At 41.9% G+C, this 19,192-nt stretch overlaps 1 protein-coding gene across 1 annotated transcript in view; it reads right to left on the bottom strand.

The window, feature by feature from the left end:
* LOC126234901 (uncharacterized) overlaps positions 1 to 19,192 on the bottom strand; it is a 447,962-nt gene that overhangs the window by 45,108 nt on the left and 383,662 nt on the right. The window contains exon 8 of the mRNA XM_049943641.1: positions 12,072 to 12,160. Coding sequence (XP_049799598.1) covers positions 12,072 to 12,160 — 89 coding nt within the window. The remainder of the gene's footprint in view (positions 1 to 12,071; positions 12,161 to 19,192) is intronic.

The following is a 19,192-nucleotide window of genomic DNA, read 5'->3' as shown; positions in this document are numbered from 1 at the left end:
TACTAGTTGAAATTTAATGCAGTATTCAGTCTTTCTCGTCTCTCATTCCTACTACCAAGCACATATTCTCCCATAACCATTTCTCTTAATCTTTCCCCTACAACCACATTCGCGTCTCTACTACATTTTCACTTCCCTTTACATACTGAATTACCCGTTTAGTACAGCCATATGCACTCTCTCTCTCTTCAACTTCTGTTCGTAACATCGGCCTGTATATCTGATCTATTGTCGGTGTCGGTTTGCTGTCGATTCTGATGAAAACAACTCTATCACTGAACCGTACACAGTAACTCACTCTGTAACTTTCCTTCTTATTCATAAAGAATCCTACTCCTATTAGATTATTATCTGCCGCTTTTGATATTACCCTATAGTCCTCTGACCAGAAATCCTTGCCTTCTTTTGATTTCACTTCACTACCTTCAATACATGTAGATAGAGCCTTAGCATTTCCGTTTACAGATTTTCTAGCTTCTGTACCACGCTCAAACGTCTGACATTCCATACCCGACTCGTAGAACATTACCCTTTCGTTGGTTATTCGGCCTTTTTCTCAAGGTCACCTTGCCCTTGGTGGTCCCGTCCCGGAGATCGGAATGGAGGAATAGTCCGGAATATTTTGCCGACGGGAAGATCATCATAACACAGGTCATTTTGATTCACATTATGTGTCTTTAATTCGGTGGTTTCAATTTTCTTTTGCAACCTCATGGCGTTGATCATTACTGATTCTTCCTTCATTTAGTTGCTGTTTTCCACGCCAAGGGCATGCGAGAGCCCTGAACCTCTGTCCACTACTCCGCCCTCTTCGACGTGGCCGTTGGCACAACGAGAGTGAGTTCTGGTGCCAAAAGTCTTCGGCTGGCGTTGCTGATGAGTTTTATTCAGAAGTTAAACACTGACGAGATGCGAACCGGGGACTCAGGAAGTTTTGATTGCTAATCAAAGACGTTACACCTAGACATAGATCACCTCTAGATAACAGGTGCCTATTACCTTAGAAGGCAATGATACATATGCATATCTCCCATTACTGAACTCGAGACCACGATAGAGAATGCATTGTACTTTATAAGGAATCAGAGTCGAAGAAAATCGAAAACGGGGAGATGTAGTGCTATAGAAGGATGTTAAAAATTAGGTGAATGTAATGAAGAGGTTCTCGGCAGAATCGTCGAAGAAAGGAACGTATGGAAAACACTGACAAGAAGAAGGGACAGGATGGTAGAACGTCTCTTAAGACATCGGGGAATAACTTTCATGTTCTTCTAGAGTTTTAGCGGATAAAATCTGTAGGTGAAGACAGAGTTTGGAATACGTCAAACAAAAATTGAAGCAAGGAAGAGAAGGGTTCAACGTTCACAAATAGTTGAGGCTTTTGGTGCAAGTGCTACTCTGAAACAAAGAGTGTGGCACAGGACAGGAATTTCTAGTAGCCCGCCTCGAAGTAATCAGAAGGCTAAGGAAAAAAAAATATTTTTAAAAATTAAAAAAAGCGAAATATGGTGGTTCCTGGATTCTAAATTCTCTGGGTAAGGAAGAACGGAGGCTTCTGATTGTAAGGTATCCCTTCTGTTCCAGTGGACGGTGGTGTGAGGCGCTGTGGCTGGACATGAGAACGCCCATTACGTCAGCTGCGATGTACGCAGGGAAAGCACAGTTATCCTTGCGCGAAGCAAGCAACCTTGCTTAATAAATATTTGCTAATATAAGTAGCTTTTTTCCATCACAAATATTAGGAGAAGCCTACAGATCGTAAGTCTTTTCTTATAACAAATTTACAATCACAGAAATCGATCATCTTAATAAATGTGTTTAGCTAAGGAAAGTGTACGAACGGCTACGAAATATAACGAGAGTAAGAACGAGGTACAGGCTGCGCGTCCCAGCCGTCAGTCGCCGACAGGATACCTTCCCATCTAATTCTGTCGTAACACCATGCTCTCAGGAAATCACTATTTTACAGTTAACCTCTAATAGTTGTGTTAGTATTATCAGTTTATGGTATTTAGTAAATAAATAGATCTTATTGACGTCCCTTTTGAACATTATCGAAATAATAGAACTCGCCGCTTTATCACTTAGAATCACAGGAAGTAGAGTCGCACTTTACAGAAAACCCGACGGCGCTGACACTGCTTCTGCGAGGGACATAAACTTCGAGAGCTTCTCGGCAAAACAGATGGCAAGAATCCTACACGAAGACTTACTAGGATAGTCCAAGGACGGATTGTTTTAATATCCAAAAAACTTGGACGGGAAAGCAGCGCCAGTCATACTGTTCGCCTCTTATGCCATCCCCTATGGACTCACTGGCTGAACTGAGACATTTCTGGAGGTTTAGTACAAGTACTATGCTGAGGAAACACGGAGGGGAGACGAAGTTTTCCGGCCATCGGTAGTGGGTGTCTAAGAATCGCCCACGGATCTGCAAATGAAGCGGATTAACGTACATAGATAAATTTTGTGAGGAAGAGCACTGTATAACTTTTTATATGGACGTGCCAAACTCGTGCGAAAGAATTTGCCATGTGTTCGTGAATGGTTTTAACCACTCATCCAGCCCAATTCAACAAAAATAGTCTTATCACCTTAAATAGTTTGATACATCACTGCCAATGGCTGTGAACGATCTATGGACCGGAGACGGCGCGCTGCTTATTGCGACAAGGTTCAAATGGCTCTGAGCACTATGGGACTTAACATCTATGGTCATCAGTCCCCTAGAACTTAGAACTACTTAAACCTAACTAACCTAAGGACATCACACAACACCCAGCCATCACGAGGCAGAGAAAATCCCTGACCCCACCGGGAATCGAACCCGGGAACCCGGGCGTGGGAAGCGAGAACGCTACCGCACGACCACGAGATGCGGGCTATTGCGACAGGGGTCATTGCACGAACAGAACCGCTGAGTGTAAATAATAACTCTGCAGAGTCCTACCAGTCTCACTGTCTCCTACTCGGCAGTAATGTCGTGTGGGTGTTTTATCGTGTCACGCCAGAGGTACACAATATGAACAAAAGTACCCAGACACCCTCAAAAACATACATTTTCCATATTACATGCATTGTGCTGCCACCTACTGCCAGGTACTCCGTGTCAGCGACCTCAGTGGTCATTAGACATAGTGAGAGAGCAGAATGGGGCACTTCACGGAACTCACGGACTTCGAACGTAGTTTGGTGATTGGGTGTCACTTGTGTCATGCGTCTGTAAGCAAGATTTCCACACTCCTAAACATCCATAGGTCCACTGTTTCCGATGTGATAGTGAAGTGGAAACGTGAAGGGCACGTACAGCACAAAAGCGTACAGGCCAACCTCGTCTATTGACTTACAGAGGCAGCCGACAGCTGAAGAGGGTCGTAATGTGTAATAGGCACACATCTATCCAGACCATCACACAGGAATTCCAAACTGCATCAGGATCCACTGCGAGTACTGTGACAGTAAGGCAGGAGGTGAGAAAACTTGGATTTCATGGCTGAGCAGCTGCTCATAAGCCACACATCTACATCTACATCTACATCCATACTCCGCAAGCCACCTGACGGTGTGTGGCGGAGGGTACCCTGAGTACCTCTATCGGTTCTCCCTTCTATTCCAGTCTCCTATTGTTCGTGGAAAGGAGGATTGTCGGTATGCTTCTGTGTGGGCTCTAATCTCTCTGATCTTATCCTCATGGTCTCTTCGCGAGATATACGTATGAGGGAGCAATATACTGCTTGAAAGTATGTTCTCGAAACTTCAACAAAAGCCTGTACCGAGCTACTGAGCGTCTCTCCTGCAGAGTCTTCCACTGGAGTTTATCTATCATCTCCGTAACGCTTTCGCGATTACTAAATGATCCTGTAACGAAGCGCGCTGCTCTCCGTTGGATCTTCTCTGTCTCTTCTATCAACCCTATCTGGTACGGATCCCTCACTGCTGAGCAGTATTCAAGCAGTGGGCGAACAAGTGTACTGTAACCTACTTCCTTTGTTTTCGGATTGCATTTCCTTAGGATTCTTCCAATGAATCTCAGTCTGGCATCTGCTTTACCGACGATCAACTTTATATGATCATTCCATTTTAAATCACTCCTAATGCGTACTCCCAGATAATTTATGGAATTAACTGCTTCCAGTTGCTGACCTGCTATTTTGTAGCTAAATGATAAGGGATCTATCTTTCTATGTATTCGCAGCACATTACACTTGTCTACATTGAGATTCAGTTGGCATTCCATGCACCATGCATCAATTCGCTGCAGATCCTCCTGCATTTCAGTACAATTTTCCATTGTTACAACCTCTCGATACACCACAGCATCATCTGCAAAAAGCCTCAGTGAACTTCCGATGTCATCCACCAGGTCATTAATGTATATTGTGAATAGCAACGGTCCTGTGACACTCCCCTGCGGCACACCTGAAATCACTCTTACTTCGGAAGACTTCTCTCCATTGAGAATGACATGCTGCGTTCTGTTATCTAGGAACTCCTCAGTCCAATCACACAATTGGTCTGATAGTCCATATGCTCTTACTTTGTTCATTAAACGACTGTGGTGGACTGTATCGAACGCCTTGCGGAAGTCAAGAAACACGGCATCTACCTGTGAACCCGTGTCTATGGCCCTCTGAGTCTCGTGGCGAATAGCGCGAGCTGGGTTTCGCACGACCGTCTTTTTCGAAAGCCATGCTGATTCCTACAGAGTAGATTTCTTGTCTCCAGTAAAGTCATTATACTCTAACATAATACGTGTTCCAAAATTCTGCAACACATCACGCTGGTAAATGCCAAACGACGCCTCGCTTGGTGTAAGAAGCTTAAAGACTTGACGATTGAACAGTGGAAAAACGTTGTTTGCAGTGACGAACCGCGGTACACAATGTGGCGACCCGACGGCAGGGTGTGGGTATGGCGAATGCCCGGTGAACGTCGTCTGCCAGCGTGTGTAGTGGCAACAGTAAAATTCGGAGGCGGTCGTGTTATGGTGTGGCCGTGTTTTTCATAGAGGGGGCTTGCAGCCCATGTTGTTTCGCGTGGGACTATCACAGCATAGGCCTGCATTGATGTTATAAGCACCTTCTTGCATCCCATTGTTGAAGAGCAATTCGGCAATGGCGATTGCATCGTTCAACACGATCGAGCACCTGTTCATAATGCACAGCAAGCCGGAGTGGTTTCACTACAGTAACATGCCTGTAATGAACTGTCCTGAACAGAGTCCTGACCTGAATCCTATAGAAAACCTTTGGGATGTTTCCAGAGTGAGATTGTCACTCTGCAGCGGAGTGTGCGCTGATATGAAACTTGCTGTGGGATTAAAACCGTGCGCCGGACGGAGACTCAGTGATGTTTCGGCTGCTTTCACCCTAAGTAGAAATAAACCTATCCTTAAAGAACTGTTTTCTACCTAAAAAGCAAATCAAAATGTAAATAACTTAATTACAGAGCACTGATGATGCTTTACCTCTGGTGAAAAATGACACATTTTTTCTGTTGCAACGTCAGACCAAAAATACCCTCAAGAATTATAAAGTAACTACGGACACTATGGCCATACTAATAAAGAATTTAAACTTTCAAAGCTTCTTCAGGGATGGTATAAGGAATGCTCCGTTTATGGAAGCACTTAATTAGATAACTAGGTAATTATGATTTATTCACCTTTGTTTCTCGGAAAATACTTCCACAACAATAAAAAAACCCTGTAATATTAAACCGCCAAAAAACAAAACACAAAACACAAGATTTGTTTTCTCATAGGCGACTATGTACAGCTGACACGGTTTGCGTCACCTCGGGGACAGCTCAAATCTACGTCGTTCTGCCGCTCTTTCAGTGCATTCAGTGAACGTATGTTCGAGATACATACCAGCCAACTCTTCATCCGTAATACTGTTCACAGCACTACTTTGTATCAAAGCCAATGCGCAACTAACAGTGCTGGAAACAAAACCGTAGACAGAACCAAGCAGTAATAAATGCAAAGCTGAGGGAAACGGGTTGTAGAGGACATTACTATTGTCAACGGCAGGTAACGTGAGTGAATGGAAACATGACAGACAGCGCATACCGTCTTCATCTGCACTGCCGTTTTCTATTTGCAGTGCTGTATCGATACAAAGCTAACTGGGGCAAGACATCAAACGAAATGCTTAAATCCACAGCGAGCAGCTGGAGACTATGTGTTCCTTATACCAAAATACACGGGACGTATTCCTGAAAAACCTCTGAAACTATGTAAGTGGAGTTCAATCTGTGTATTACAATTGCGGAGAATGTTATGTGGAGAATTTGTGGACATTTCACCACAAATAAATCTAAACCACAGAGACTAGCAGAGAAATTTCACGACATAGACATGATTGTAGAGTTTAAAACTTCAATCTATGTAACCTTAACTTTTCCCGGTGAATTGAATGTTCAAATAACTTACGGGTTCGCTGCCGGGTGACGTCGTCGACACCACCGATATTTCGACAGGAGCACACCCTGCCATTCTCAAGGCACAACTGTCACTGAGAATGGCAGGTTCTGCTCTTGTCGAAGTATCGGCGGTGTCGACGACGTCACCCGGCAGCAAACGCGTAAGTTATTTGAACACTTCTACCTATGTTCATCCTAGCCTCGAAGTCCAAACGTCACCACCATGAGGAAAGATGCATCAGTGAGTGCAGAGAAATCGATCAATAGATGTTGTGCAGTACTTGAGCAGTCCCTGAAAGGGAAGAGCGGTTTCTGGCGCAATAATTTGTGACACTTACCGAAACACAGGCACCTGCCATCGCTACAGCCCCTCCTCTTTTCCCTCTTCTGCCCCAATCGGCACGCAATGAGGCTGTTATTCTTTATATATTTATAACTACATTTATGAGCCTGTGGTGTTATAGTACTGGTTGTAGCGCAGACGTTGGTGCTTATTTAGGATTAATTTATTACACAGTCAACTATTCTTAACGCTATAATTTATGACCCAAGATGGTTGCCAGATGTTTTTCTAATACAGCCTTATCTTAATTGGTATAGCTGTGACTCTATATAGCTGCTGCATATTTTTTCACGACAGCCTCATCTTAATCAGTATAATTTATCACACAGTACTATGTCACAATCAGAAATGGCTCCGTAAGATACTTTCATCGCTATGACATTCTAGTGGACAAAACCTAGTACAAAAATGACTGGAAATTCAAAAAATGCGAGCTCGTTCTCTTATTTAAAAATTACACGCGTATTATAACATTTTTTTGCATTGTTATGAATAAAACACGAATCCTTTAAAATGTAGCCACTGTAAGGAGCTGGTGTTAGCACTGCATGGACCTAATATTACCAGGAGTACCTTTGGTATCCAGATAGAAGTAGGTTACCTTGAATATGAGACTTTTAATGTTAAAGCGAGTACCACTGCACGCATGTTGTCGGATAGAATGGGACAAGAATGTTTATTTACTGAAACAAATTCCGCTTGCGGCCTCTACTGCTCTACTGGACAAGCAGCGACAGATGTCTAACAATATGGTCGAGTGCCATCAGTATAAGCTAAATCAGACCACACTTCTAATGTGCTGTACCGCTCGGCCTCTGGCCAGCAAAAGCAGGCACTGGCAGCAGCCGCATTTGGCTAAGTCAAAGGTTCATTCTGGGAAGACTTTAATATCGCTGCCCACAGCACTGCACAAGGCAACGGGAGCCGCTGGGAGTGCATCTAGATAAACACATTAAGCGCTTACCCTGTACAGTACACTGCATCAGGAACAGATAAGACGTGTCCTCGAGTTGTCACTCAGCCAGCCTTACGGAAGTCCAGCGCAACTACTGTTCTGCAAGTCAACCTGTTCTGTTATACTCGTTGTGAACATAAAGACGATGGGTGCTGTGTCTTGACTTTGCTTAAACACCGTAGGGTTGGCAGTAGTTGTTGCTAAGTATTAGATATTACGACGAGAATTCACACAGCATTGATCGCGCCTCATTTATTTTTGTTATTTTTATGTACAAACACAGAAACCTTTCTTTAGCCGTAGTAATTTTATACTTTTTTATTTACATTTTATGCTAGGGGTAGCTTATAATTCCCAACACTTGACTTGTGTACACGTGCCAACAGATGAAAATAGTATTCGAGGTACTGACTTTATCCAACTGAAACTCCTAACCAATTTGCAATTTTTTGTTTGTGTGTGTGTGTGTGTGTGTGTGTTTTGTGGGTAACACCAGACCCTACTCCATGGCCAGCCCGAGTGGCCGAGCGGTTCTAGGCGCTGCAGTCTCGAACCGCGCGACCGCTAAGGTCGCAGGTTCGAATCCTGCCTCGGGCATGGATGTGTGTGATGTCCTTAGGTTAGTTAGGTTTAAGTAGTTCTAAGTTCTAAGGGACTGATGACCTCAGAAGTTAAGTCCCATAGTGCTCAGAGCCATTGACACATTACTCCAAGACTAAAGCTAGTGGATCCGTCCACAGATACTATCTCAAACCGAAACACACACACACACACACACACACACACACACACACACGCACACACAAACACACACACACACACACACACCTGATATAGAGCAATTGTGTTAGGACTTTACTACTGGATACAGTCAGTTCCGTGAGCATAAGTATGCTTTCATTACATAGATCTTAGATACAAGAAGCTTTGATAGCTGTAGTATGAGTGTTCTGTGGTATGAACATAAGAGAAAATGAAAAATGAGTGTTACTTTTGTTAGGCCGCCATGGAATGACATTTTGTAATAATTAGTAAGTGCACTCATCTACGATGCACTAACATTGTAATGCACTAAACCTCCACCACAGCCCATGTGCTTTTATATATATAAGGGGTGGCTTTTGACAGCTGGAATTGTATTTATGGAAGTTTTTCTGGGTATACATTCGTAAGATGGAGAGGAAGTCGTGCTGTAAACACTTTGTAGCTACTCTGGCTGGATGAGGGAATCTGAATCACTGTTGGACACTAAGGAAATCAAGCTGCACCTGGTGGGGTAACAAATAATACAAATATTCTTGTACATAGATCTTTATTAATTATTGCACATGCACTTGCACACAGATATTGCAAGAAGGTGCAAATTGGCAGTACAGAATGTCTGCATTTACTGTAAATTCTAATGGAAGATGGTCACAGATTGTTGAAATTCCAGAAAATGGTGGAATTGGGGGTATTTACTACGTAAGGCCATATGCATTCCTGTTTGGATCTGTCAAAAAGAAAAAATAAAGATGGTTATATGGTATCAACTGTAGTGGACTGGACATTGTGCATCTTCTTATTCCATGGGTATTTAGAAAAAAATACCTCAAACTTTTCCTGTTCCCACAAATGTTAGTTAACATGACTTGCGAAAACGTAGCAGTGTGTAGAATAGACTTAAGTTGATATCTCTTAAAGAAATTACTCCTTTAGGCGCAATTAATGTGGAAAACTGGATATGGAAGTGACTGAGGTCAAAAAATGAAAACTGATGTATTTGGCAGAAACGGGTTCCGAAGAGGATAACTATAAACTGCAACCTGATAAAGAGCAGCAATGCCAGTTTGCAAACAAGGATTACAAATTACTTGAAACATAGTGTACTGAAAAAATCTGAATACAAATTTACTGTAAAATACAAGTGTAAATACTAATGAAGAATGATCACAAGTTGGTGTACCTGCCAGAAATGATGGGTTTGAGGGCATTTACTGCATTACATTAGACGTTATTCAAAAGAAGATCTGTTTGTAAACCTCCATTCCCAGTAGGATCTACTTAAGAAAGTGCAGAAAATAAAGTGCAAAATTGAAATCTCCCAAAGCTCTCGGTTAGTGGCAGGTGCAGCGCATGCATTCTCTTTAGTAGTTTTGTTCCATCTTCTAAGGGCTCCAGTGATAATGTGCCGTACTATGGTGGCATATGGTAGTACACGCCAGTTTATATTGTACTGTGGAAATGAAAAAATAGAGCATAAGCAGACATTTTGGTTATGCTCCAAGGTTTACGTTGCGTTAGATATACACTGTTGCACATCCTATGTTGGAGTTAGCAACATGCTCTATAATGTACGTGCCCTAAGGATCAGGTTGTGTCGTTAACTTTAGACACAGTTTATCAACATTCTATGTTGATACAGATAATATCTAGATAGGTCAGTTCGTAATAAGATAGGTATGATTAGGTCGTGATCTTAACACCTCCTTCGAAAAAAGCTGACCAATACTAAATAACCTTGATTACAGTGCCAAAACGTAGAATTGTCAGACAAGAGTCCGCACAGTACAACTGTATGTCGATGAAGACAGTGCTCCAGAGTACTGTTGTTAAGACAGTTAGACATGTACTACCAGTTCTGAACCGTATGTTACCAACAGATTTGCAGTGACGCCTGATGACATGAGACTGCAATAGGATTCAGGGCATGGAAAATATTCCATTCTGTTACCACACAAACCGTCCTGAACATAACAGCTATATTTCGTTGTTCATACCCATAAGTCAGAATTACTTAAAATTCATGCTTTAGTAAGCTTACACTGATTTGTAGGTACACTAGGAAAAAACAATACTCAAAGAAAGTAATTGGAATTTGTAGCAAAAGCTGGGGAACTTTAATATAAATACTAGATGCAAGAAAGAAATGACACTATATACCTACTCTTAAATACATATGCAATGCTACAAATATCCTCCATATTTTGTAAAAGTAAAGAACTTAACAGCAAACTAATAAGATGTCAGAATTATGTATTAAAATATATTTCATTGTGACGTGGAAGCGAAAGCAATGCATTTTATGTTAAATTGGTTCGTGTAATAGATTCTTTTAGGATTCCTAACAGTGGTCTTGCTTAAGGTAAGCAAACAGAACTGTGGCAATTTTCTCCATATTTCGCTATGTTATGGCAAAAATTGTAACAAATTAATGCGCAGTCAGAATAATCATGGTTCAAACACCTTATGGATATGGAGCACAATGCTATATCCATTGCAAATTACAACTGCGCCACTGTATGTTGTAAGGAAACTACACAGCAATGTCGAATTCCTAGATTTTTAAAAATGTCTAGATCATTCTCATTCTATAAAAATGAAGTCATTACTGCTTTTATAAGCAAAGGAATCACTGGCAGAGGTGCTATGCTCCGTAAACAGTAAAGTGGAGAACGGCTTCCTTTGATTCTTGTATGGAAAAGGCATTCTGCTGCACAAGTTTTTCTTATATATGTTACATAGAACAGAACATGGATCTGTGACACAGAACTACATATAGCACGTTTTTGTAATAAGCTTATCATCCACAGACACTTCTCTAGTAAGTCAGTGATTCCTGTATGTGATCACAATCATTAAAAACGTAGCAAATAGAATGGAGCATTGCAGAATGTATCGCTTTACCACGGAATGATGCCATATAGCTGTCAAGCTGCAATATTGTGGGAAGTGATATCTCTTTAATGCATATATACAGCTAAATTTCGTGTTAGTAACGAGCAGGCATCAGAATCACAAACGGAATGATTAAGTACAGCCCAGCCAACAGATTGCGAGATCCAAATAGCTTTACTGCATTGCTGTTGTGAGAACAGATTTCATCAAAATATTCATTTTATCTATCAAATTTACAATATTCTTCTTTGATTCCGAGTCGTGAGTAACAGAAATAAGATTGTCTTAAGAGAACAGTTGCATTTAATGAACTAAACGTTTCTAGCTATTACCAGGTATCTATTATGTGAAAGGGCGTCTTGGCAAATTAAAACTGTGGGTAAATGTTCCTAATACGACATTAAAACTGCAGTATTTCCGAGCGATACGAGACCCTTCCATTAGCACAGTTAGCCATTAAGTAGGCAGTTGACTGGGTACCTGAACTTTATCGCAAATCTACTAATACCCACATTACTCCATTGATAGATGTGCCATTAATGTTTGCCAGAGTATTCTCATAAACTGCAGGAGAGGTTGGCAGGAGCTGTACAGTAATATGCGTTGTTCCTAAATAACTATAGTGGTTTAAATCCGTTATTATTTGGCTGCTAGGAAAGTTCTCACGAAATAAGGAAGTGCTGAGGTTACCTATCTGAAGAAACCTTTGACCTTCACGGTCGTACTTGGGCCACATTACAGGTTCGTTGCTCGTCACAGGGTGAGGCTCGTTTGGATTCCTGCAAAATACAAAAGTTTAGGAAATATAGTAACATATTGTGGAGGATCTTCAAAAATTATGATACAACTGACTCCGGAACAAAAATAATTTGTCCGAATGCATTGTAAATCGTATGAGAGCACAGGAATGGAAATAACAATTTTCAAGATAGGGGCTTCCACCAACAGTAAAAAATAAGTATTATTAATTACTGAAATATGAAAGATAAGTTGCTACAAGTAGAAGGACCAAAATTAACAGATGATAACAAGTATAATTTATTTGCATATGTTAATAATTTGTATAGACTTCAGCTGATTTCCGTAATTTTGGAATTTTATGCCGTTATGTATACGCATGTCAAATTATTTTTAGTATAATGTTGGGCAAACCATATTCTGTGTTAATTAAAAAGCACAGAATTCCAATTGCTAACTAAATATATTCATTAAGAGGGAACAAGCTAACATCGGAACCGGAAGAAAATGTGACCATATGAGACTAATGCGACAAAGGTAATCGTCGATGGTATATAGGGAATATAGTAGAGCAACATTCGTATGGCACGTCTGCTTTATTTCCGATGTCTTTTTCAGCAGAAATAGCCAGAAGTCAGAAACATGTTGCGTGCTTGAATTTTAAAAAATGCCGCAAATAAAGTATTCATCCGGAGGCTAAATATTTAGCTGCAATCCGTTGTTTCAAAACTCAGTCGCCCCACACCCTTTCTAAAAGCCGAATGAGCCAATGGGCAATTGTTTTTTTTCTTCTTTTTTTCCCCAGGTGGAGTGTCGATACGATGTGATGGAACTCAGGTTTGATTTTCCGGATTCGCAAATATTTCATACAGATTATTAATTCTTGATGATGGACCACCCACACACGTGGCCTCCCTCCACCCCACACTCATACACACACACACACACACACACACACACACACTCCGTTTCCAAAGGACGCTTTTCAGACAGCAAGAAGTGGCCAGTTGCCGAACAAGAGAAAGTTCATACTACATTCAGGAGCTGTATTAAAGTAAAGCCCATCCTTTAGTATTGCCATGTATTAACTGGGTCTGTGCAAAGCGAGATAACGAAATTTGATACAGAGAGTAATGTTGGTTGCTTCCGAAAACAGACTTACACCAAAGATAAAATAAAAACCTGCCAAATGACTGCAGGTACATACAGTATGTTTCCGTAAGAGCGTGCAAAAATTAACTGGACATAGAGAATGCTCCAGTGAACAAGTTGGACAGGGAACTTTGGTGTCGGAGAAGCCTGCTTAAGGAGATATGGAAGTAAACTTATCTACCGCTTTGTCTGGCGTTACTGTTTTTCAGCTTATTTGCAACTAACATGCTTACACGTTTACACGTACTGTGCTGTTTATTTACATGTAAATTCCTTTTTTTCCTGAAAGGAAACAGGGCGGAGGAGCCTGATTACCAGGAAGCCATGAGGTAGGTTTTGCTTACTTTTCTTGTTGATAAGGTGGCTCTGTTGCGTCATATTTGCATTGTCCCATGACAGAACGTGCTGGGCATCAATATCGATAGACGAATACATTAATCAGCGCTATTCAGAGGCGTACAGTGCAATACGATGGAGCAGTATTTCCTGATAGCTAGATTGGAAGTGGAGATCCTATTCCATGAAATGCGAGGTCACCTGACCTAATCCCCTTCATTACTTCCTGTGGGGATGTCTAAAGTCACTTGTGTGTGAGACTCCAGTGGAGACGGAGATGGAATCGGTTGGCAGAATTGTACATGCCTGTGATGTGATTCGGAACACACCTGGGATATTGGCCAGGGTCAGAATCTTGTTCGCCGATGTCATGCGGACTAGATGTGCGACTGGAATCAAGACTTCCTTGCAGACAGAACTCAAGACGTCGCGCTTAACGGAACAGAATCGACAGATGTAAACGTAACTTCCGGAGTACCCTAAGGGAATGTGATAGTGTCGTTACTATTTATGGTGAATATAAATCATCTAGTAGAAAGAGTCGGGAGCTGTTTAAGACTGCTCAGATGGCAGGGTTCCCTACAGGAAATTAGCAATGCCAGAAGACATTACTGATTTGTAGAATGTCCTAAAGAGGAGTGATGACCGGTGGAGACTCTGGCAGTTGACTCTGATCGTCAATACACGTAACTTACTGTGCATACACAGTAAAAGTAATCCACTATTGTACAACTACATAACTGATGACAAATAGCTTTAAACAGTATGTACCGTAAAATATCTAGGAGTATTTATCCAGAGCGACCTTACGTGGTATCAAAAGCAGATGCCTGACTGAGACTCATAGCAAGAATGTTAAGGAAATGTATCTCATCCATTGTTCAACCAATTCTTGAGTATTGATCATTAATCTGGGACCATTACCGGATAGGACTAGTGGAAGAAATAAAGAATATCCAACGAAGAACGGCGCATTTCGTCACAGGACCGTTTGGTTGGCCCGAGTGCGTTTCTGAAATGCAAAAAAAAAAAAAAACCACCTCTAGTGCCAGACACTACAAGAGAGGCATTGTGCATCACTGAGAAGTTTACTGTTGGAATATCGAGAGAGCACTTTCCGGGAAGAGTCGGACAACATATCGCTCTTTCCTACATACACCCCGTGAAATGACCACAACGAGAAAATTCCAGAAATTAGATCTAATAGTTTTTCCCACCTGCCACTTGCAAAAGTGAAGCGTGGATCAGTAAGTGATGTCCGAAGTATCCTCCGCCACACACCGTCACATGGCTTACAGAGTACTGATGTGGATGTAGCTTATGAAGCATTGGACGAGTATAGCCTGGGTGATCTGCATTCCGTTTTAAGCAATAGCTAGGTTTTAACGCATCTCATTATTTAAGACGTCAAATCTCCTGAATTATGTGTACAGTGGTATAATTTGGCAGGTATATGCTGTATGTGGATACTATATGCAAAATATGTGGCCAATATAGTTAAAAATAAAGAATTAATGAATATTTAACACTCAAGCTGTATACTGCATGAATAGCAAAAATGTAGTAAGTGATAAATCTTTTTCCTGTCATTATTTTGCGAACAGTGTCAGCGGGAAAAAGTCACATAAAGGTTTGAAATTATGATTAGAGTTTGTTGGAAGTTGCTAAGTGCTCTCTTTCGCACATATTGGATGAATATAGTCTGTATATTTGCGTGTGGCGAGTTGCACTGCCCCAAGAGATGTACACGATTTGTAAATGTAATACTTATCTTACAGTGTTAAACTTTTAACATAAGATTATTATATGAGTAGTTTATGACAGCATTTTAAATGTTTAAATTCGTTCACTTATTACATGAAATATAGGAAATCGAATTATTGTTGCTCCTGAAAGCCATTAGTTAGGCAGTCTGTAACTGCGACCGAATTAGTCGTTTGGTAATATAAAGGAGTTATTTATTAAGCCTGATCTGGGGATACATACTCCGAGATCGTGTCCATTAACGTCTCAGCCACGCTTAATTGTGCATTCCTTGTGATTTTTGTTATGTAGTTACATTAATGAGTCCGCCTCAATTGGGCGCTTCAGTATGATAACTTGCATACATACTTTAAAAAAAGCACAATGTCAGAAATATGGTATTTGTAAATTGCGTTTAGTCACGCAAACGTAATTTATTTCCATACATCTCCCTCTGCATGACTAAATATTTTTTATTGTTATATTTTTGACATTGTATTTTATATGCTTCTAACACTTGCTGTTAGCAAAACTCTGTAAGTACTTCTTGTATGGTTACTGAGATACCACCGAGCCGATAGGACGCACAACAGAGCAGCAGCAGCACTTGTGTGATAAACTGTAGATTAATTTAGTCTTTGTTTTTTGTTCACGTGCTTCAGCAAAGAAGTGAACTGTACGTATATATTTTACTGTGTAGATTAGAGGTTAGAAAATTGATCGTAGTTTTTTTGGTTTTACTCAAGTCCTGTGAATATCGTAGTGTAGGGCAGCTTCGCAGTGTAAATTTTCCGTGTAGAGAAATTTATCTCTGTTTAATATCTTGCAGTCTCAGAGTTCAGTGAGAAATCTGCACATCAACTTTTAGTGTTACTTTATTCTTCTTTGGTATATTTTCAAACTCAGTAGCACCATTTGAGAACTCATATCTATTTTATACATGGTACGATATGGCTAGGGACTGTGCTTGTTGTGAGAGGACACAAGGAGAGTCGGCGGTTGTCCGTAAACAACTGGAAGCTGCGTTGGCTACCGTCGACAAGCTTCTAGCTAATGCTCGTAGTTTCGGTGACGTCGGGGCGCCAGTTACGAGACCTGCGACACCTTTGGTGCCACTGGTATCTCATGGTGGCCCGGACGTCACTGCGACTTCCGATACGCAACATCTGACCGGTCCGTCCTCACTCCAGAGTGGGTGGGAGACAGTGATGGGTTCGCGTGTCATTAGGCGGAAGGCGAAAGAGGGAGCAGGCCGTGTGGCTGGCTCCCTGCGTCTTACCAACAGGTACTAGGTGCTTCCCAGTGTTGACGATAACTCTGAGCCAGCACGGGATGCCTCTCCTGTTAGGCCAGCGGTCGATTTTCCTGCCCAGTCCGGACAAGTACAGAGGATGGGTATGCTAGCCATTGGGAGCTCCTATGTTAGGCGGGTTATGGAGCCCGTCAGGGAGATAGCAGGCAAGGCGAGAAAGAATTGCAGTTTGCATTCGGTATGTTTGCCGGGAGGTCTCAACCTTGATGTGGAGGAGGCCCTGCCGGTGGCTGTCGAGCGCACTGGGTGCAACCGGCTGCATGTAGTGGCACATGTCGGCACCAATGACGCTAGCCGCTTGGGTTCTGAGGCCATCCTTGGCTCCTTTCGGCTGATTTGGTGAAGGCAACTAGCAACGCACGTGGGGTGCAGGCTAAGCTGTCTATTTGTAGCACCGTACCCAGGGTTGAACACGGTCATCAGGTTTGGAGCAGAGTGGAAGGTCTAAACCAGAGGCTCAGACGGCTCTGCGACGGTATCGGATGCGATTTTCTTGACCTCTGCTATCGGATGCAGAATTTAGGCTAGAGGAGCAAATACGATTTGCCTGTTAAATCAGCCACAGTGACTTCAGATTCAAATTCAAATGGCTCTGAGCACTATGGGACTTAACATCTGAGGTCATCAGTCCCCTAGAACTTAGAACTACTTATAACCAACTAACCTAAGGACATCACAAACGTCCATGCCCGAGGCAGGATTCGAAACTGCGACCGTAGCAGTTGCGCGGTTCCGGACTGAAGCGCCTAGAACCGCTCGGTCACCGCGGCCGGCGTGGCTTCAGAGAATCTTGGTTCTCGCAGATCAGAGATAGAAAAGATTAATGTGATTTTAGTAAACCGCAGGAGCATCCAAAGAAAGGTCCCAGAATTAGTATCGCTTATTGAAGGTTATAATGCACAGATAGTATTGGGAACAGAAAGCTGGTTGAAGCCAGGCCTCAGTGACAATGAAAACCTAAGTTCAGACTGGAATGTTTGTCGTAAGGATTGGATTGCGGTAAAAAATTCGATAAAATCTAGCGAGGTTATCACAGACTCCGAAGGTGAATTAATCTGGATGAAACTGAGTATCAAGAACGGTCAAAAATGGTAATCGGATGCTTTTATGTACCACCTGGGTCAGTATCTGTAGTTGTAGGGTGCTTCAGACAGAGCTTGCAGAATTTGTAGTAGGGGGGAGACTTCAACTTGGCAGGTATAGATTGGGAGTGTTGTGCCATCAAAACTGGGGCCAGAGACAGAGAATCGTGTGGCATTGTTCTGGATGTCTTGTCCGGAAATTACCTTGAGCAGATAGAGAATCAACTTGTGAGGGTAATGTGTTAGACCTCCTGGCAGCAAACAGACCTGAACTTATCGAATCTGTTGACGTAGAGGGAGGTATCAGAGAACATAAGGCTGTGACAGCATATATGACGACGGATCCTACAACGAAAATTAAGCTTGGTAGGAAGTTATATTTGCTCAGCAAGGTTAACAGGATACAAATTACAGAATATTTCAGAAGTAAGCATAAAAAATTCGGTGAGCAGGACGAAGATGTGGAGAACAAATGGAAAAAATTCAAATGCATCGTTCAATATGCCCTAGACAAGTATGTTCCGAGTAAGGTTCTGAGGGATAGGAAGAGTCCACCATGGTTTAATAGCTGTGTTAGGAAAGCGATACGTAAACAAAAAGCACTTCATCTCAGATTCAAGAGAAGTAAAAACCTAGCTGACAAACAAAAGCTGAACGAATCGAAAACGAGCGTAAGGAAACATTCAATGATTTCGAAAGTAAGACGTTGTCAACCCACCTGAGTAGAAACCCTAAGAGATTTTGGTCGTATGTAAATAAGGAAGTGGGTCAAAATAATCTATTCATTCTCTCAGCGACTTCACCGGCACCGAAACGGAAGATAACAGAGAGAAAGCCGAAATACTGAATTCGGTCTTCCGAAGTTGTTTCACCGCGAAAGATCGTAACTCTGTCCCTCCTTTCAATCCTTGTGCGAACGTCGAAATGGCATATATTGAGATAAGCGATCGCGGAACTGAAAAGCAGCTACAATCCCTTAGTAGTAGAAAGGCTTCAGCACCAGATGCGATACCTATAAGTTTCTATAAAGATAATGCGAAAGAACTTGCTCCCCTTCTAGCAGTAACTTCTTGCAGATCGCTTGAGCAACGACTGGAAAAAAAGCGCAGGTCATTGCCGTTTTTAAGGAAGGCCGTAAGTCAGATCCACACAATTATAGATCTTTATCGTTGACGTCAGTCTACTGTAGAATTATGGAACATGTTTTATGCTCAAGAATTATGACGTTCTTGGAAAATGAAACTTTGTGTTCTGCATTACAGAAGGTCTTGTCTTAGGGGAAGCCTCGCCAGAGATGTCCACCGCATGAGCTTCTAGGGAAGTGATTTCAGTGATGGTTTCCTGTTCCCTTCCACTGATGATGACGAAATGATAATGATGACAACACAACAGCCAGTCCTTGAGCGGAGGAAACCTCCGACCCAGGCGAGCATCGAGCCCGGGCCCTT

Source organism: Schistocerca nitens, chromosome 2 (genome assembly GCF_023898315.1).
Source record: "Schistocerca nitens isolate TAMUIC-IGC-003100 chromosome 2, iqSchNite1.1, whole genome shotgun sequence".
Lineage (NCBI taxonomy): Eukaryota > Metazoa > Arthropoda > Insecta > Orthoptera > Acrididae > Schistocerca > Schistocerca nitens.
Note: the sequence above shows the minus strand (reverse complement) of the source record. Positions and strands in the feature narration are given on the sequence as shown.